This window comes from Trichechus manatus, unplaced genomic scaffold (genome assembly GCF_000243295.1).
Source record: "Trichechus manatus latirostris isolate Lorelei unplaced genomic scaffold, TriManLat1.0 scaffold00374, whole genome shotgun sequence".
Taxonomy (NCBI): Eukaryota; Metazoa; Chordata; class Mammalia; order Sirenia; family Trichechidae; genus Trichechus; species Trichechus manatus.
The window spans coordinates 213,201-234,655 of record NW_004444310.1 but is presented as its reverse complement, the minus strand read 5'-3'; the positions used below and the strand labels follow the sequence as shown (position 1 = coordinate 234,655).

The 21,455-nt window shown below is 42.7% G+C and overlaps 1 protein-coding gene across 1 annotated transcript in view; it reads right to left on the bottom strand.

Annotated features, from left to right (window-relative positions):
• Window positions 1–18,362, bottom strand: part of HPSE (heparanase) — a 53,455-nt gene extending 35,093 nt beyond the window's left edge. The window contains exons 1-3 of the mRNA XM_004390971.2: window positions 18,061–18,362; window positions 5,921–6,066; window positions 3,515–3,640 (exon numbers count right to left, since the gene is read on the bottom strand). Of these exons, the coding sequence (XP_004391028.1) occupies window positions 3,515–3,640; window positions 5,921–6,066; window positions 18,061–18,278 (490 nt within the window). The 5' untranslated portion in view covers window positions 18,279–18,362. The remainder of the gene's footprint in view (window positions 1–3,514; window positions 3,641–5,920; window positions 6,067–18,060) is intronic.
• Window positions 18,363–21,455: the final 3,093 nt, after the last annotated feature.

Below are 21,455 nucleotides of genomic sequence, written 5' to 3'. Positions count from 1 at the left end.
TGAAAAAATTCACACACAAAATGTAACAAACTTTGTTGGTTACCAGGGATGGGAGCGGTGAGGGGGGGGAATACTAAATAGATAATAGATAAGTGGTATCTTGGGTGAAGGGTGGGACAGTACACAATACAGGAGAAACCAGCACCACTTGTACAAGGAAAGGTCATGGAAGCCCCATAGACACATTCAAACTCCCCGAGGGGATCTGTACTAGAAAATTTACTCATATCCTCTAGAACACCTGAAAAAGCATGATGCAGGCCACTGACTGAACAATGTCCTTGCCACACAGAATTTTGCTACCACTTCCATCATGTGATGCCACTCTAAGTTACTCAGCCATTACCAACCTCAGCCATGGATTCAGAACAGTGTGTGAAAACACTATCATCTTCTGAGATACTTGTCACTATAATGAATAGGTGCCCAGACTAAACACAGTAGATTTGTAACTTCTTGTTTCTGACACGTGTGGATTAAAATAAAACATTTTAAACCAGAAGCTAATTGTTTCCAAATATGGAAGTATCTTACTGCATAAATAAAACATCTGTATTTATCATGCATTTTAGCATTGCCAATGGGGTGGTTGGAGTTATACTGACCCAGTTACATGGTTAGCAAAGGAAGGCCTTTCTTTTCCTGTAGAATGACACCATAACGAGTCTTTACAAATGAGACCTTACTGCTAGTGGTCCTTCTATACTTCTGTCACTTCCTTAATGGGATCTGTGATGGCCCTGCCTTAGATCCAAATCCATTCAATTGTAGATCATGTTTATTAAAGTGTCAGAGTAGTTGTCCCGCTCTTTAAAATGCAAAAAATAATTTAGAGGACTACACTGTCTATTAGTAACCAAAAAACACCCCATTGAGTCAATTCCAACTCATAGTGACCCTACAGGACAGAGTAGAAACTGCCTCATAGTGTTTCCAAGGAGTGGCTGGTGGATTCAAACTGCTGACCTTTTGGTTAGCAGCCACTTTCTCAACCACAGTGCCATCAGGGCCCCATCTATTAGTATATAACCTATTTTCTCATTCTTTATGTGTCATACTTTTCCTATACTTCATAAATTAAAAAATATACATAAGTTAAAAAACCCATCTGATACACTAAAATCCAGGCAGTGTACAGTAAAATATTACAAAGACTAAAAATTTATTTTAAGTAAAAACCCATTGCCATCAAGTTGATTTTGACTCATAGTGACCCTATAAGACAGAGTAGAACTGCCCCATGGGGTTTCCAAGGCTGTAACCTTTTCAGAAGCAGACCGTCACATCTTTCTCCCGTGGAGAGGCTGGTGAGTTTGAACCACCAACCTTTTGGTTAGCAGGCAAGCACTTTAAGCACTGTACCACCAGGGCTCCACTTTAAATAATGTACTGTTAAAAATGTTGACAAGGAACATCCATAGACACATCCAAACTCCCTGAGGGACCGAATTGCTGGGCAGAGGGCTGTGGGGACCATGGTCTCGGGAAACATCTAGCTCAATTGGCATAACATAGTTTATAAAGAAAATGTTCTACATCCTACCTTGGTGAGTAGCGTCTGGGGTCTTAAAAGCCTGTGAGCGGCCATCTAAGATACTCCACTGGTCTCACCCCTTCGGGAGCAAGGGAGAATGAAGAAAACAAGACACAAGGGAAAGATTAGTCCAAAGGACTAATGGACCACACCTAATTACGGCCTCCACTAGACTGAGTCCATTACAGCTAGATGGTGCCCGGCTACCACCACTGACTGCTCTGACAAGGATCACAACAGAGGGTCTGGTAGAGCTGGAGAAAAATGTAGAACAAAATTCTAACTCACAAAAAAAGACCAGACTTAAGGGCCTGACAGAGACTGGAGAAACCCCAAGAGTATGGCCCCTGGGCACCCTTTTAGCTCAGTAATGAAGTCACTCCCAAGATTCACCCTTCAGCTAAAGATTAGACAGCCCCATAAAATAAAACGAGACTAATGGGGCAAACAGCCCAGGGACAAGGACAAGAAGGCAGGAGGGGACAAAAAAGCTGGTAATAAGGAACCCAAGGTTGAGAAGGGAGAGTGTTGACATGTCGTGAGGTTGTTGACCAATGTCGTAAAACAATATGTGTACTAACTGTTTAATGAGAAACTATTTGTTCTGTAAACTTTCATCTAAAAACAAAACAAAAATCAAACCGGTTGCCTTCGAGTCGATTCTGACTCATAGCGACCCTATAGCGACTTCATCTAAAGTACAAAAAAAAAAAATGTTGACTAACTCATATTAAAGGAGCCTAGTGGCCCAGTGGTTAAGTGCTCAGCTGGTAACTGAAAGGTCGGCAGTTCGAACCCACCAGCCGCTCTGCAGGAGAAAGATGTGGCAGTCTGCTTCCATAAAGATTTACATCTTTGGAAACCTTATGGGGCAGTTCTACTCTGTCCTATAGGGTCACTATGAGCTGGAATCGACTCGATGGCAATGGGTTTGGTTTTGGTAACCCAAATTTAGTTAACTTGAAGATAATTTATTCTTCAAAAGCCAAAAAAAGTTTGAGAGTATCTGAGCAGGTTATTTTCTTAACAAAGATCTAGGGAAACAACATCCCTTAGTTAGGTATAAAACACCAACTTACAAATAAAAGTGTATTTCAGAGTCAAATAAGAATTGTTTGTTCTGTATGCCTTAAAGGCCATGTGTGACAATACATCCAGTTTCAAAGACTGGAAGACAGTATCAGTGAACGGAAACACAACTCCAGTTAGCTGAGCTAGTCCCATGTTTGGAAAGCTACAGAGGAAAGAAAACGAGAAAGCTGCCTGATGGCCCGGAGTCTGGTATAACTCAGGATTTCCTTGCCTAATGATACACACCAACTTATAATAGGGGTTCTCTCTGGGTAGGGGTGATGGGGTGGGCAAGGAGGTGCGAAGGACTTTCACGTCATACCCTTTATATTTTTGTATTTTACTTTTTTTTTGAGGAATATATTCATGTTTCCTTGACTCCCTAGTTCTACAGAGCAGTGAAGGTCATTATCAGCTTGCGAATCATGGATTTCTATATTTAACTCAATGGCCAACAAAAAAAGCCAGATTAAAAAAAGAAATACAGATAGACCTTTGGAGTTCAAGATTTCCTGTTAACTCTAGATAGCATCTGAGTACTATACAGCTTTACCACAGAAGCCCTGGTGGCACGGTGGTTAAGCACTCAGCTGCTTTATGCAAAGTCCCTGGATGGTGCAAAAGGTTAATGTGCTGAGCTACTAATCAAAAGGTTGGAGGTTAGAGTCTACCCAGAGGCACCTCGGAAGAAAGGCCTGGAGATCTACTTTCAAAAAAGCAGCTTGAAACCCGATGGAGCACAGTTCTTTTCTGACACACATGGGGTCACCATGAGTTGGATTGACTCAGCAGCAACTGATTGCAGCTTTACACAACAGCTGCTTAGGGATTATTAGATTCAAGTCCAAATCCAAACTATCCAAATATTTTGGGGGCTGGAACACCTGCAGGGTGTTTTTCATTTCTTACTTGAGTAGGTGCTGTTCTTGAACTTTTTCTGATACTGTTCTCTGAGCAGCAGTTGCTCCTGGAAGGGCCATTCCAACCGTAACCTCTTCTCCACATCAGAGGGGATGGATCCAGATTTGCAAATATCTGCAAACGGGAAAAAGAATTTAGAGGATCTACTTTCATGGTGATAAGGTTGAAATCCCATACATATATTTACTTAGCTGTTTATGTGACTAAAGCAGGATAATTAAGTTTCTGGTTATTAGGTATCAGATCAGAGAAAGATATATTCTGTTACAAATATCATATCTTGCTGGTGAATCACCACAGAAACCAACCAAGAGGCAGGTTTGCTAGGAAACACTGGACACACACTGAACACAGGTACACTGGACGTAACTTCAAATTATTTAATAATTCTGAAGCTTGATTTACTAGAGAACCCTACTGAAGAAAGTGTAGATCAGTTCTCCTAAGGTTCATCTTCAAAATACAGTGAAACCTGGGAGAGCCAGAACTCAACAGGACTTTCTTGATTTTCTGGGTCTTGCAAGTTTTCCACCTTTGACAGCAGCCTTCCACTTTCCTGTCACTCTCTGTTAATGCAAAATATTTGAGTTTTCCTCCTCTGACAGGTTTCTGCCTTACACAGGTTCCAATTTTACTGTAGCTAGACTACATCTGCTTTTTGTAGTCCAGCTACTGTAAAACCCTCATCGTAATGGAATGTACAACCAGAAATGTTGACCTTTTTCCCTTTAAATTCTGGGACCACAACATGCATATCTGGAAAACCCCCTACTATCCTGTCAGGCAGACTAGGTTTCTTTATCGTAAGACAGCAGGGCCGCTCGAGCTCACTGCCAATGCTGGCTGACTGGCCAGCAACTTCCTTTCTGGGAAGATGCACATTCTGGCTTTCTGGCAGTCAGTGCCTCATCCATCCCTGTGCTCAGAAAGGATGTTTCAGCGGCACTAGGATAATTCCAGTGAACCCACACAGGATGAAGAAGACTGATGTGCAAAGGACAGTTTCCTGCTTAAGAGGCCTTTTGAAAGCATGTGGCTGGTAGGAAAGGGCCAAGTCTAAACATAAAATGCTTCCAACTTGTTATTCAAGTTACTCCGCTTTTTTCTATTTTTTCCAATTACTATTCTGATTAGTTGATTAGCTGTTCTAACTACTTCTTGTTTCCTAAGAAAAATACTTCATGTATGAATTAATGAAATATTACTCATTAATATACACATTATGCACACATTCTTATAAATGGTACATACAATCTTTTAAATTGTATTTAATATTATAAATAATATTTTATTGCTAGTAATAATAAAAATATTTATTATTTTTATTATAAATGAACTTCCACTTGATGTCTGAATAACACTTAGAAAGACGCAGGGCAAGTTCTTGGGACGCCCTAGGACAGGGTTCTCAGATGAGGCCTAGACTTCCAATAACAGAATCACCCGAGGAGCTTGTTAAACTTGGAATCTAAGGTGAAGCCCTGGTGGCACAAGAGGCTTGTGATTGGCTGCTAACCCAAAGGTTGGCAGTTCGAACTCACCTAGCAGCACCACAGAAGAAAGGCCTAGCGAACTGCTTCCATAAAGGTTACAGCCAAGAAAATCCTATAGAGCAGTTCTACTTTGTAGCACACCCACTGGGTCGCCATGAGTCAAAGGCTAACTCAGTGGCAGCTAACAACAACAAAGAGTGAAGCCCAAGACTCCCAATATTCAAAAGCACTCTAGGCGATTATGCATAGTCAATAAAGTTGGAGAACCACTGCCCAACAAATCAAGTCTTAAAATCCATTCTTAGAAGCAGTGTATTTCTCCACATTCCGTTGTTATACCTTTCATCCACACTCTATTTCCAGGATAAATGTACTTTGATCCATTGCTACACCTCCAGCTGGAAGTACCCTCTTTAGTTTGACCCATTTCTGCCCAGTATGTTCCCTCTACGAAGCTCTCTCCTTCAGCTACAGTCATTGTTCTATTTTACAGCACAATTAACTTTCACATTTGCCCAGCACACCTTTTTTTATAAGGTCTTAAAATTAAGAAAACATTATGAGAAAACCTGCCCATTGCTTCCACCTTTTGTTTAGGTACCTCGGAAGGTCATCTGGAGGCACTTAGTTATTAATTGTTAACGGAAGAACTAAACCTGTTGCCGTCAAATACATTCCGACTCATAGTGACCGTATAGGACAGAATAGAACGGCCCTATAGGGTTTCGAAGGAGTGCCTGGTGAATTCGAACTGCCAACCTTTTGGTTAGCAGCCAAACTCTTAACCACTACGCCACCAGGGTTTCCATTAATTGTTAGGTGTGAACAATAACCTATCTCTCTAACCAAACAGTGACTCAAGTTTATTAAAATACATAGATAATTTTTTACAAAATTTCACCCTGATTGACTTGAGACTGCCAGAAACTTCTCTCTTCAAAGGTTGGTTCCTTCTTTGGGTCAAAAATTAGGAAGTCCGTCTTGGTGCCACCGAATCTCAGGTATGCAGGAGACAAGCCTCTGGCCAAAGTGCGAAGCTTTGGAGAACTGTAGTGAAGACAAGCAAGAAGTTAAAATTAAAACTCCTTTTTCCGCCAAGACAATCCAGTCAAACATTTTGACTCCTTTCTCCCTTGGTGGATCTAATTTTTAATATCCAGTTGTATGAAGAAGATAAACAGAAGGAAAACATTTAATATATGAAATAACATTGCTATCAAGGGAGGATCTTCTCCATTAGAATCTAATTGCAAGGTTGTTCTTCTAGGCACCCAGAGGCAACTTGGAACTCTAATTCTGGAAAGAGTTTATATTTGACAAGTAGGATAGTATTCAGTCCTTTTAAAAAAAAGTCATACCCTTTTATGCTTGATGGAAAGAGATAAGGTTAAAACTGAGTGATGACTCTGTCTCTGAAAAATAGATTGTCTTCAAAAATTTGTATTTCCGGAGAAGTTCATAAACTACTTCATCTGAGATCACTTGAACAAGACCTGAGTGCCAGACCAAAGCTTCTGGTACCTTCCATGGTACCAGTTTAAGCAAATGGAGACAGGTAGATTGTCAGATTTATTTATTTATTTATTTTATTTGCCAGTCAAATTTTGTTGTTTCTTAGACATAATTACAGTCACTTGTTAGGACTGGAATTCTTTAGATTTACAACAGAAATAGTAATTATTAAGAAGAGCAGATCTGGAGGCCTTCTTCACTGTGGTGCCAACCAGTAACCATTAAATTGCAACATTTTTCTTTTAGAAAGCTCAGTGGATATGCTGTATATTTTTGCAAATTGCTCAGGACTGGACTTAATTCCAAGAAAGATCATCCTTCTGAATTTAAGTTAAATGACTTAGAATTATATACTAGACTCTAATTCCTATCATCAACACCTCTAGTTTGAGCAATTCTAAATGTATATCCTGCCAAGCCAAAAATTTTCGCAATAGGGGCCTGCTATGTGCTTAGAATGGTACCAAATGCTATGGAATGGAATTAGAACTATAGTCTCTTCCCTCAGAAAGATGAAGGTGCACATAAATATTTAAAGAGCAAAACTAAGGAAACAGAAGACCTGGGTAACAGGAATACTTGCCACATATTTCTAAAGTTTTGCACATGTGATCCTGACCAACACTTCCTTATCGCTTCTGGAAATGTTCGTAAAACAAATATTGCATAGTTCTCAGAATGACTCCATTAATTAGTTTACACGTGGATTTATTTTGAATTGGAAAATTATTCCAGGAGGACTATCCAATTGCCAATACTTCTTAATATCCTGGAAATTAAAGACCCTGAGAGAAAATTAAAATGTTTAAGATGTGCTCCTGCTTAACTATATATTAAGGAGCCCTGGTGGAGACCTGGTGGTGCAGTGGTAAAGAGCTTGGCTGCTAACCAAAAGGTCAGCAGTTCAAATCCACCAGCTGCTCCTTGGAAACCCTATGGGACAGTTCTACCTTGTCCTATAGGGTCACTATGAGTTAGAATTGACTCGACAGCCAGCAATGGGTTTTTTGGTTTGGCGGTGCAGTGGTTAAGTGCTTGGCTACTAACTGAAAGGTTGGCAGATCAAACGCACCAGCCGCTCCGCAGGAGAAAGATATGGCAGTCTGCTTCCGTAAAGATTACAGCCTTTGGAAACCCTGTGGGGCAGTTCTACTCTGTCCTAGAGACTCCACGGCAACAGGTTTTTTTTTTTTAATGTGAAATTTCCAGAAGCTCTCTGTGTTTATGCTCAAGAAAGAAAACTTTAAAGATAGTAATTGACCAAAGGATAGGTCTTCTGCATTTAAAACTTCAGTGACTCCTCCTTACCACTTCTTTTTTTTTTTTGGTTTGTAAGTTGAGCGCTTTTAAATGCACCAGGCAGGGCTGCATTGTGGCTTTCATGGCTCCTGGGTACTCCAAGGGCCCCTTCCTCCCCCAAAACTAGTAAAATTTTATTTTATGGCTATACTGGTATAAAGACAAATATGTCGATATTATATATTAAAATAGTTTCTATGGCCTAAAAGTTCATTTTCTTCTGATCTTAAAAGAAATCAAAATATTTTCTTGAGCCCCTGAAAGTATTACAAGCCCTAGGACTAAGAAATGGAGCACAAAGTGTGACTTCAGAAATGCTGTCATCCTGGAATCCACCTGGCTGAAATGCCTGAGAACACTGAAGAACTCTAGGAAGATGGCGTCTGTCACGGAATCCTGAAAGCCACCTGAAATTTTAACAGAAATGCTGCTTTGGACTAAGTAAGGAAGAGGAAAGCTATTTCCACTTTGCTACAAACACAAAGAAAAATAAACTATACACATCATGTGATATCAACAATGAAAATAATATACGCAGAAGGAGAAAAATATGCCAGAATGGTAACAGTGGTCATTATTGTGTGGGGAGGTGAGCGATAGAGTCTTTTCTATTAGTTTTTAGTGTTTTAGAAGTTTTCCATAAGCACATAATACTTTAAATTGTAGGGGACATTGGTGGTTCAGTGGTGGAGTTCATGCCTTCCATGTGGTAGACCTTTGTTCTATTCCTGGCCAACACACCTCATACGCAGCTACCACCTGTCTGTCAGTGAAGGCTTGCATGTTGCTACGATACTGAACAGGTTTCAGCAGAGCTTCCAGACTAAGAAGGACTAGGAAAAAAGGCCAGGTGATCTACTTCCAAAAATCAGCCGATGAAAACCCTATGAATCACTACAGTCCTATTCCCAACCAATCATGGAGATGGTGCAGGACCGGGTATCGTTTAGCTCTGTTGTATATGGGGCAGCCATGAGTCAGGGGCTGCCTACATGGTAGCTAACAACACCAACAACTTTAAATTATACAAGGTTTCTTTTTTTTTTTTTTTTTTAAGAATAGGTGAAGAAACGAAGATTTACTTAAAGGAAACATAGCCATCCATTAATTTAGTCAACAAATATTTATTGCTGACCTACTCTGTGCCAGGCATTATGCTAGTTGCTGGAGATACAATGGCAAACAAGACAGACAGTTGCTGCACTCATAATTTATAATTTATTGACAAATACCCAAATAGTGTGATGATGGCTATGGTAACACACAAAAGGCGCTCCTAATCCAGGCTTTGGGTTGGAGGTGGAGGTGGTTACAGAAGGCTTTCCAGGAGAAGTGGCGTCACTGTTAGACAAGCAAGAAGAACAAGCCTTAGCCAAATCAAAGGTAGTGGGATGAGACTGAAGGAAGTGCTCCAGTTGTAGAAAACAGGTTATGCAAAGACCAAAGGGAAGAAAGAATATGTCCCCACTGAAAAACGAACAGGTGTGGCCTGAGCCTAGAGATGGGAGCAAGGAGTAACAGGGAGAGAGTAGGCTGGAGAGGTAAACAGGGCTATATCCAAAAGGTCCCAGAAGTGCATGTCCAGGAGTTCCAACTTTATATAAGGACAATGGGGAGCTATGGAAGAATTTAAAGCAGTGACGTGACCTGGCCAGATGTTTATTTTAGAAAGGAGTCTTAAGCTGCATTGTGTTTAACTGATTAGAAGGACCAAGACTGGGAGTAGGAGAAGAATTAGGGGACAACTGTGGTCATGTGAATGTAGGCAGAAAGTGACGGCCTGAGGTAAGGTAATAGCGGGGGGATTGACGGAGAGAAGTGGAAGGATTCAAGAGATATTTAGAGGTAGAAACAATAGATTCAATGATTACTTGGATGTTGGGGAGGAGTTAAGGATTACTCACAGGAAGCATCGGGAAATGTGGTTTTGTTTGCTGAGATGAAGAATAGGTGATGGGTTGGAAATGGGAATGAAGTGGGAGACAGGGGAAATGAGTTCAATTTTGTAGAATTTGAGATGCTGATGGAACATCAAAAGAGATATTTCCATCAGGTAGTTGACCATTTGAGTGTGGAGCTCAGGATACACATCTAGCTGGGGAGATAGATTTGAGGGTCCTCAGTATAAAAGTCAGTGACCAGGAGCCTCTAGCCCAAAGGTCCTGTGACACAGCCCTAAAACTGATACGAGAAAATTCCTCAGAGAGTCACACCAGCCCAGCCCTGCTCCACTGCCTTTGACCAGGCACTGATTCTGGTGCTTGGCACTTCAATTGTGTCTGATGACAGAGGAAGCTCTATTAGACTTGTGTAGCCAGTATTTGTGAGAGTGAGAGACCGGTGCTCACTGGGAAGTGGAAGGAAACTAGCACCTGGGAAAAAGGAGCTGTGACATCACAAGATATGCCTAGTCTGGGCAGATGCCCAAGTCCCAGAGCCTGGTCCCCAGAGGTGAGTATTGACCGTACCACCTTGGGGCACTCACCATCACATTAACCAGTTGCCCCTGAGTGGCTCTTGACTCATGGCGACCACATGTGTGTCAGAGTAGAACTGTACTCCATAGAGTTTTCAATGGCTGATTTTTCGGGAGTAGATGGCCAGGCCTGTCTTCTGAGGTGCTTCTGGGTGGACTTGAACCTCTTTCAGTTGGCAGCTGAGCATGTAACTGCACCACCCAGGGACTTCTCCATCACATTCCAAAAAACCAACCCTGTTACCGTCAAGTCAATTCCGACTTGCGGCGACCCCATGTGTTACAGAGAAAAACTGTTCCATAGGGTTTTCTTGGCTGTATTCTTTTTGGAAGCAGATTACCAGATGATCTTCCATCGTGCAGCTAGGTGGATTTGAACTGCCAACCTTTAGGTTAGTAGTCAAGTGCAAAGCCACCCAGGGATCTTACCCCATCCCATCACATAGCATTCACCCCTGTCTGAAATTAGCATCTTGTTTGTTTCCTTGGTTTATCACCTCTCCTACTCCCAATCCCTGCTCCAGATGAGAACAGGCAGCTTGTCTATCTCATTCACCAGAGTCTCCTCAGCACCTAGATAACTGCCTGGCACACAGCTGTCACTCAAGAAATATTTGTTAACTGAATGAACAAGTGAGTCCAGCCTGACAAAAGGGCAAGTGGGGTCCGACAAAGACTGTTTTTGGAGCTCAATTAAAACCCAGTGCTATGGCTGCTGCCAAGTAAAGGGAAATCACATGTTTCAGAGTATTGATATTATGGATCTTTTTGTTTGTCTCCTTTGCGATGGAGCTTTTTGTTGCTGTGAGAATACAATATTGATGACCTCTGAGAAAAAAAACAGATTTAAAACAGCTATAAAACATGTCATAAAAACAAAATTGATCAAAGGCGCAATATTTCAATCACATACACAAGACAGAAAAGAAAAAAAATAACCCTGTCACAGTGACATGGAAACAGCAAAAGAAAGCATAAAAGCAGCTGCAGATATTCCGTTTCTGGAGCAGTTTGTTGGGGGAGAAAAGTCTGCAGGTTATTTTTATTTTACCTTTTTGTGCAAAAATAAGCTGCTTACCTCTGATACAAAAGCAGGTGTGTTGGAGTCAGCTTGTACCAGCTCATATCAACTTATGAAAGCCAATTATTAAATTTTGAGGAATTTTATGAGCCAGTTGTTAAAATGTTGGGAGTCATAGTCAGCCATGATGGGAGTATTTACACCACAGAAATCAACAACGACCACAGATCAGTTCTCTCATTCCCAGAAAGCCAATTGTTAAACATTTCCCAGCACACCACTCCACGAATAGTATCTGAAGTAATGGAAATGGATGAGATCACTTAGGAGACTATGTGGAGTGAAAAGAAGCCCTAGGTCAGAATTCTGAGGAACAATGACATTTAAGACAAGACACAAAAAAGAGAGTGAGATCCATCAGAGGGGTGGGAGAAACCCCAGGAGATGGAATTGTCACAGACCCAAAGGGAGAAGAAAGAGTTTCAAGTTATCAGCCATGCCAAATGCTGCCAACAGACCAAATGAGATAGAGATTGAAAAGTATTCATTGGATAAAGCAATCAAACCAGTCAGAGAAACTGGTTTTAGTGACACAATGTCATCATCGTGACACCATGTGGGTGGAATAAGGAAGGAATGCGCAATAGGGAAGGCTATGAAGGGGAGGAGAGAAATAGGGCAGTTACTTCAGAGGCAGGTCGCAGGGAGGTGTGTGAGATGGGAGAGACTTGTGGACATTTCTGTATCAAGAGGAAGGAGCCAATAAAAAGAGAGAAGTTGGAGATACAGGAGAGAGAAGAGATGATTGATAGAACAAAGTCCTTGAGGAGGCAGGAGGGCACGGGATGCAGAGCAAAACTGGTAGGACTGGTCTGAGACCAGAGGAAGGAAAGAAGGTGGACAAAGGCATGGTATGTCTGCAGGTTGGACAGCAAGAAGAGAAAGAAGTTCCTGTCTAGTGACTTCATTTTCCCTGGGCAGAAGAAATTTGGTCATATGCTAAGAGCGATGTGGGTAGAGGTGGGGTTGGAGTTTTGAAGAAAGAGGAGAATGAGAAAGGCAGGGAAATTAAGAGTTAAGGGACAGCGCTAAGGGTTAAGTAAGTCTGGAGCCAAGAATTTCTAGTGTAACATCAATCTATGTGGCCCTGAGATTTTTTTTGGCCAAAAGCTCAATAGCCCAGCTATACAGAGTAGCCACTAAGACTGAAAACAGAGGCAAACACATAAATGTGGTTTACCCATTGCTGTCGAGTCAATTTCAACTCATAGAGACCCTATAGGACAGAGTAGAACTGCCTTGTAGGGTTTCCAAGGAGTAGCTAGTGGATTCGAACTGCCGACCTGTTGGTTAGCAGCTGAGCTCTTAAGTACTGTGCCATCAGGGCTCCAAACATGGTTTACTGAGATGCATTACAATTTATGATTAAATAGTATTTTCTGATTCCACACTTTATGGCCATCCTATAGATTCCAAGAAGGGAAAATTTAATCAGACTAAACCAGCTTTGGGGTTTTAGCAGGAAAAACAATGGGGCAGGGAGTTGGGTATATTATCACAAAAAGTTCATGTGATGAATCAAGACGTGCAAGTTAGATACAGAAGAAATAGAAGAGGAGGTTACTAAAAGGTTCAGTGGAGGTACTTAAAAAACAATGTGGTAAGAGTAAAAGAGCTAGGAAGGTAAGGAACTGCAATCCAAGAATGGGATTCTGAATTTAAGATTTCAGCTATTGAAAGGTTCTCTGTGGTAGAAAGAGTCAAGGTGAGGCATAGCATTAGGTGGTCGAAATGGAGTGAAGCAGTGTGTGCTGATAAGATGGCTCTCAGGAAAGAATGCTCTACTTTTTTGTGTTTGCCAGTTTCCACGGTGGAACTATTCCCACCATGGCTGATTTCAAGATACCAGTATGACGTCACTGAATGCGGAGTTGTGAAGAGATGCATACATCTTACAAGCTGGTGCAAGTTGGCTCCAGTTCAACATGGAGTGAAGATCATCAAAAAATGTGAAGGTCAAAAACTGAGAGACAGTTTATCCAGGTGAACTTGAAGTCATCTAAGATGATGATGGGACTTGAGGGGTGGAGTGGTAACTATAAGTGCCAGTCTTCGACCAACAAGAATTGAGAACAAAATGATCAGAGCACAGTGACAAGGAGCATAGACGAGAGGCAGACATGGAGTCAGAGAGCCTTACAGTGGAGTCCGGACGACCCTCTCTAACATGCATCAGTTTAGTCTGAATTGAATGTTTTAGGCAGTTTACATATATTATTTCACTTAATCCCCAAACAACCGAAGAAATAGGTGTCATTATCTTCATTTAACAGATGAGGAACCTGAAGCGAAGGGAGGCGAAGTAATCTGACCGAGGTAACACAGCCGAAAGGGATTTGAGCTACAGCAATCTAGGAGTCAAAATAGTGAACAATTGTCTAGAAGCTGCTTGGGGGAAGTGAGGAAAGGGTTGGAGTCTGGGAGAATGTGAAGCCTTTACTCAAAAGGGCTACGGGGGAAAGTGTCTTCTGTGAAAAGCCAAGTTTTCCTAGAGCAGGTAGGTTGAGGAGGGTAGGGCTTACCACACAAAGAGCTCAGGGGGCACAGTGGAAAGGTGGGTGGGGTGTTGGGGAGGACGACAGCTCCATGCGGAGAGGGAGGGGAGCACTTCTCCGTAGTAAAAAATGTGAGTCTAGGGCCTGTGATTGCTCTCAGTTCGCTTCTCTTTGGCTGAGGTTATTTCTGTCAGCAACAGGCATATGAAGGGCCTGGCTCTTTCCAACACTGGTCATGAGAATGTGCATTTAACATTGATAAGTGCTTTTCCAAAGATGAAGAGCAACTTTGTCAATGAAGATGCAGAAATCTGATTATTGAAAGCTGTTATTAATAAATATTTATTAAATTGGCAGAAAGATGAACTTCGCTGAAGAAAAATAAGCAAATTGTTAAGAAAAGCAAGCACAACTGCATTATTACTGCTATTGCTGTTAAATACTACCTTTGCTCTGTAATACTTATGATCTCTACCCCTGACTCAGTACTTGCACGTTTTTACCTTGTACTAGTTAACTGTGACTTAATTAAAATCTAGAGCTGCACTGTCCAATGTGGCAGCCACTGGCCACATGTGGCTGTTGAGCCCTTGAAAAGTGGCTAGTCTGAATTGAAGTACTGTAAGTGTAAAATATGCACTGGATTTCAAAGATTTGGCCCCCAAAATTTATATATCTCATAAATAATGTTTTGTAATTGCTTGCACATTGCAGTGATAATATTTTGGATAGATTTTATTAAATAAAATGCATTGTTAAAATTAATTTCCCCTATTTCTTTTTACTTTAATATGGCTATTAGAAAATTTAACATTATGTATGTGGCTTGCATATAAGGCTCACATTATATTTCATTGTGCAGCACGGGTGTAAAGCCTTCCATCATTGACCGCTGAGGCCTCTTTGGGGCTCTGCGTGTTGTTTTGGGAAGTATTTTGTTTGGTTTTTTGATTAGCTACCTCTGAGAAGAGGGCAAGTTGAAAAGATGCTATTTCCAATTTTAGATTTTTCTATCATTGGCATATAAGATTTGTGTGCTCTGTGTTCTCTAGTTGCAAATGCGAAAAAACCTGCTTGCCATCTCCGGAAGGCAGAATCATGCCATCTGATTAAATTCATTTAGGCCTCCTTTGAAGTACCTTAGAGGTTTGGGCCCTGATTCTCTCATGTCAGTACTTCTTTTCATTATATCCGTCTTCTCAATTTGTTTCCAGACAACCTTTTTCTACCAGACTCTACCCTGTTTGTTTTCTTTAAAAATTATATAAATTAAATGTTGAATTGGTCGTTGTTGTGTTATATATGTATATTTACAACAGTAAAAAAAAATCTGTTCTGAAATAATAATTAAAAATATATAATTTGCTTTACTTTCTTTTTGTGTGCTGTTATCTCTGGCATCAGAGAATCTGGGTTTAAGCTCTGACTGCTGCATTTACTAGCTGGAGGACCATGAGTAAGTTATTTCAACTTCTTGAGCCTCAATTTCTTCATTTTTAAAATGAGGATAAGAACAGAGCTCATCTCATAGTTTGGTAGCAAATATTAAATGAATTAATACCTACGAGGTATTGAGAACAAGGTCTGGCATATGACAAGGGTTCAATAAGTGTCATCTATTTTAAATGTCTTCTCCTTTCTTATTACTTCAGCTTTTATCTGCTCAGCTCTTGCCATCCTTGCATCTAAATTTTGTCACCCAAATATCTTCACCTTTGAGGAACTGTAATAAAAGCAGCACCCATCTCATCCTTGCTACTGTGAATGGATATTAAATTTAGTTTTATCTTCTGAGATACGAGCTAAATATGGAGTGTTCTACTCTAGGCACAGTGCTAACCATCCTGGGGAGATGGAGCCTCACACCAGAATTTGGAAGCTTGGTCTTAGATGACGAAAGGGTGCCCCTGCTGCTCATTGAGCTGCGGTCTTTCAGGTGTCAGCTGGGAACATATGGATGTGCTTGTGGATGCTCCTGGGGAGTGGGCATAGAATACAGCCTCTGCCATGGGAAGGGGCCTGCAGAAGCTCCAGAGCCACCCTGGGAGGCAGGCCATATGAATAGGAATCAACTGTGTTTTGTAAACCAGATTATCTATTTGCATGCTATACTCTCTTGGTTTTTCATTATCCTCTAGACTTTAAAAAATAAGAGGGGGTTAGAAAAAAGGGAAGTGCTATAAGATATTAGGAGGATTAGTGGTGCCAGTGGTTAAGCGTTCCACTACTAACCAAAAGGTCGGCCGTTTGAATCCACCAGCCGCTCTTCGGAAACTCTATGGGGCAGTTCTACTCTGTCCTATAGGGTCACTGTGAGTCAGCATCGACTTAATGGCAACAGGGTTTTTTGTTGTTGGGTTTTTTTAATAGGATATTAAGAGACATGCTTTAAGAAAGCAAATTAAATTGCAGACTGGAAGCTCTGGGTGTCTGTGTTTGGGGTAGGGAGTGCTAGTCAACTGATGGGCTTGATTGCACAGTGATCAGGCCTGGACCCTGAAAGTCATACAGGATTTCTTTTGGACATATTTCTCCAGGGAGGAATCCCCAAATGCCCTTCCTGGGATGGAGGGAGTATATGCTGGCTGCTGTAGCAGAAGACTTGAGTTCTCACATTTCAGTAAATGGACATTACTGAATCCCTCTGTTTGGAGGAAGACACCTCAGACCTTCTCTTCCCCCATCACCCTCCCCTACCACCAAGCTAGCGCTGGAGTCCTCAGATCTGGAGCCCTGTAGTTTAGCACTTCTCCAGAGCAATCTTCCAGTGCTTCCCATCCCTAAGAGAAGGACAAAAATTGGGGACTCCTCTCTACCAGGAATTCTCTCTCCACTGCCACAGACACAGAGAACTGGTGAATGGTTAGCAAATTCTCACCAGATCCCAGAAATATTCAACTGGCTTAAATTTAAATTCAAACACTTAACTCTGTCAAACACTGTGCTAAATACTTATTATCTCGTCAAATCCTCATAGCAACCCTATGAGGTAAGTTTTAGAAGTTCCATTCTACCGATGAAAAAACTGAGACTTGGGGTTCCCAAGCGAACTGTAAAAACCAAGTCACCCAGCTTTGGCAGAGTTGAGAATCAAGCCAGGGTGTTACGACTTCCAAGCTCTTAATTACTGGGCTGCCCACTTTATTTGCAGAGTAAACGATGGAAATTAGCAATGGCAGCTAACAATGTAGGCACAAGAAGGGCAGCATCTAGTTTTCGACAATGGCGAGATTCTCGTCTGTCTGGGCTGGTTGAGATATCGCCATCTCTGGAGGTACGTGGAGCCTCTCCCTGCAGCCTCCCCACCCCCCCATCACCACCACCATGGGGTCAGCCGGATGCATCCCTGGAGGGGACATAACCTGCACCAGGTTCTTTCTTCCTCACGTGAGAAAAGAAAGAAATCACAACAGTTAAAGCAGTGCTACATATTGCAGCTTCATTTGGATAATTATCTTTTTATTAAGACTCTGTAAGTCACGGCAATAGTCTCTTAGGTTTCGTTTATTTAATATGTATTTGTTTTTGTTTTTTTTTAACAAGAGGAGTAACGTTTATTCTTCTCCTTCGCAGACTTTTCCATCTGACTTTTATTTCTTAAATCTTCCTAACACAGTTCAAAAGACGGGTTCAAAAGACGGAAGCCTGGTGCACAACCTTGTCCCTACACTGAGCAGCAAATTCAAGCTCTCCCAGCTGCCCAGGTTCACTTGGCGGGCTGCCGCGTCCTGTCTCGAGGCTGAGGCAGGTGGGCAGTTTCTTTCCCAAATTTCCCCTTAATCCCCAGCCCTTGGAGGCGTTGTGGCGCAGTGGTTAAGAGCTCAGCTGCTATAGCCAAAAGATTGGCAGGGTTCAAGTCCACCACCCTCTCCCTGGAAGTCCTGTGGGGCAGTTCTACTCTGTCCTATGGGGTCGCTGTGAATCGGAGTCGACTCGACGGCAACGGGTGTGGTTTTTGGAGGCGTTCAGCCAACTGCTGCTCTTGAATGAATGAAGTAAAGGGCGGTTTGGGGGTGGATGTCGCTAGAGAGAGAGAGTGAGAGGAAGAGAGAGGCGCCGTGGTTCTCAAGACAGAGTGTGAAGTTATTTCAGCTCAGAAGAGTGGAGAGCGGTTGGCAGGGCGGGTGTAGGCGTCAGGACAGGAGAGGAGACGGCGGAGGGGGGAGGTCGGCGCTTACCCCAGGAAGGTGAGGAACCGCGGGTCCGTGACCAGGTTGGCGTCTATGGTGAAGGACAGGAAGGCAGGGCTCACCAGGTGTACCGGCCGCTTGGTGAAGAAGTCTAGCTCCACGGTGTCCTCGGCTAGCCCCTGTGCCGCCAGGGCGCCCCGGCAGAGGAGACCGAGCTGCCCCAGGAGCAGCAGCAGCAGCAGTCCCGGCCTCCAGCGCAGCAGCATCGCGGGTTCACCTGGCTGCCGCACCCGCGAGCTGCCGTGAGCTGGAACCCAGACCTCGCGCACTTCCTCCCGTCTGGCCGAAGCGCCCTTTCCTCCAGCCTCCACCCTCCCGCACCCCTCCCACTGCTCCTCCACCCCTCCGCTCCTCCCCTACATCCCTCCCACTGCTCCCTCTCCTCCCCACCCCAACCCTCCCCCTGCAGTTACTCTCACTTCCTTGCTCGCTTTCCCCTCGGTGGCGGTCACGTCCACTTATGAAATCATCCACACCCATTTGAAGGTTGCGGAGATGGCCGGGCTCCAAGCGACCAGGGCATTCCGGATTGGCCTTCCCGATACACAATGCGTCTATGCCAGAGTTTCGCTCTTTCAGGTCCCATCCAGGTGACACTGTGTCTCCCTCTTCTGTCCCTCAACTAATGCCTGCAGCTGGTCATTTGTAGCTTCCCCTCCCATCTGGCTTGTAAACACGTTTGTCACCTGAGCCTGCCAAAATCTGATTGACCATGTGTCCACTGGCTGGAGGGCTGTGTCCCAGGCATCTTACTCTTACCTGTACCGGCTAAAGTACAGCTAGAAAGAGATCTGCCACGAAAAATTCCTTATCAAGTTCTCATGAAAACATGTCAGGTACTCCAACATCTGAAATCCAGAGATGAAGCCAGCCCTTATACAGCATAGGATAGTGACTGTCCCTTGAATTTGAAGCCTTTGCCAATTTTCCCCGCTGTACATTCATCTTCTGCTTTTCCTGCTTTCCTTTGATGCATATATTAATATATAACAAGCACCACACAGTTAGTGCATTTGCAAAAGATTAACATGCTGAGCTGCTAATCAAAAGACTGGAGGTTCGAGTCCATCCAGAGGCACCTTGGAAGAAAGGCCTGGTGATCTACTTCTGAAAAATCAGCCACTGAAAACCCTGCAGAGCACAGTTCTACTCTGACACACATGGGGTCACCGTGAGTCCAAAGGCAACTGATTACTGAGAGGTGTTTTACCTGTATTATCTCTTAATTCTTACAACAACCCTGAAAAGTGCTTATTATCCTCGTTTTACATATGAGGACCCATTTTACACGAGACATGAACTTGTCCCAGTGTCAGAATTGAGACATACAAGGCAGACCTCATCTCTGCTTTCATGGAGTTTACAATGCAGCAGAAGACGCCAACACTGAGCAAACAGTCACAACAATAGCAAATGTGCTGAGTTCTACCAAGTTCAGGGTACTATGAGAGTGTGTCCTGGGAGACTTCAGCACTTGCAGGTTCAGGGAAAGCTTCCAAGAGGAAGTTTCATTCCAGCTGAGACAGGCTGCCATCTGCTTAGGGTTGTGTAACTGCATTCACATCTCAATTCTGACACTTGGACAAGTCAATGTCTCATACATAAAATGGGTCCTCATATGGAAAATGAGAATAATTAAGAATTTTCCTAATATGAAAAACCCTTAATGGGAGCAGATCTCTTAGGCATGTGTGGCTACCTCCAAGCTCTGTAAACAGCATACATAGTGTGTTGTTTTAAGTGTTAGGTTATGACTTACTAAGGTTAAGTTTTCATTTTAATACTTTGGTGATCAAACTATACTCTAAAACAAGGATAAACTAAATATGTGCTAGAGGCTTGTGGGTAAATAATTTAACTTTACTCACGTAATTTGATCTTTGTCCTTGGTTCCTGAGAGAGAACCTCTAAAACTTTAGACTTTTCCCAGTGACTGAAGAGTCTTTTATCTATAAGGGCTCCCAATCACACCTCAGGGTTTATGCTAAAGCGGTATCTCTTGGGTGGAGGCTACTCAAGCCAGAAAGGCCCACCATGTGATATCAGCCTGGCTTTAGGGGACAGGGACTGAAAGTTGAGTTCAATCAATCATAATGAGGCCCAATAAAGGCTCTGGATACCGAAATTCCAGGGTCTTCCTGGTTGGTGATAGACATTGATGTACATGGAGGATAATGTGTCCCTTTTTGGGACATGGAAACTCTGAGTTGGGAAGCCACCCAGATCTCACCCTATGTTTCTCTTCATTTGTATTATTTTTGCTAGAATAAAATTGTAATCGTGTGTATGCTGCTTTCCTTGAGTTCCGTGAGTCATTCTAGTGAAATATCAAACCTGAGGGAGTAGTGAAAGCCAGCAGGTCAGAAGTGCAGGAGTCCTGGGGGAGCCCTGAGTTTGTGGCTGGCATCCTAAAGGAGCAGTGGGAAAATCCTGAAAGTTGTAGACAGCAGGTCAGAAGTGAGGGTGTTGTGGGAACTCCCAAGCTTATGACTAGAGTCTGAAGTCTTAGGCAAACTTGGCAGTCTGAAGGACTGTGCCTCTTGACTTGTGAAATCTGACATAATTCCAGCTGGTTAGGGTCAGGAAGAAATACTGCATGTGCAGTTGGGAGTGGAATAGATGCATTGATTTGAGATTGATTGCAATTGATCTTCAACTTCTGGTGTCAGAGTAGTGGGAATGGGATTTGATTTCTCAGTAGGGCTGGAAATAAGGAAGCTAACATCTACTGAGTGCATACTGTTTATTAAGGTGCTTTTACATATTCATTTATTCATCTATTCATTCACATATTTATTGGGTAGCTACCATGTGTCAAGCACTGAGCTAGGCAACAATAATTAGCAAGCAGGAATTTTCCCTGTACTCGGGAGCTTCCAGTCCTAGTGGGGAGGAAGACTGTATTAAAAAAAATCACACAAAAGTAAAATTGTATTGTGGTAGGTGCTCCAAAGAAGATGTTCAGAGCAGGGGATAGTTCCTTAGGAGGTGACACTTGAGTTGAGATCTGAAAGATGAGTAGAAAGTAACTAAGCTGTTCGTTGCTTAGTGCCTGGGGTCTTAAAAGCTTGCAAGTAGCCATCCAAGGTACAGCAATAGATCTACACTCACCTGGAGCAGCAGAGGAAGAAGGAGAGACAGGAATCAGACGAGGAAATGGAATGCACATGTGGCTGCCTCCAAGAACAACTGCCTCCTGTGCCATGAGACCAGAAGAACTGGATGGTGCCCAACTACTCTTACTGAATGTTTTGATCTAAGAGTCTACAGAAGAATCCTGATCATAAAAGGGGGTTGGGAGTTCTGGCAAAATGGCGCTCTAGGCAGAAGCACCACGCCATCCCTCCACAGCAAAGATCCAAAAAACTAAGCCGAATAGAGAA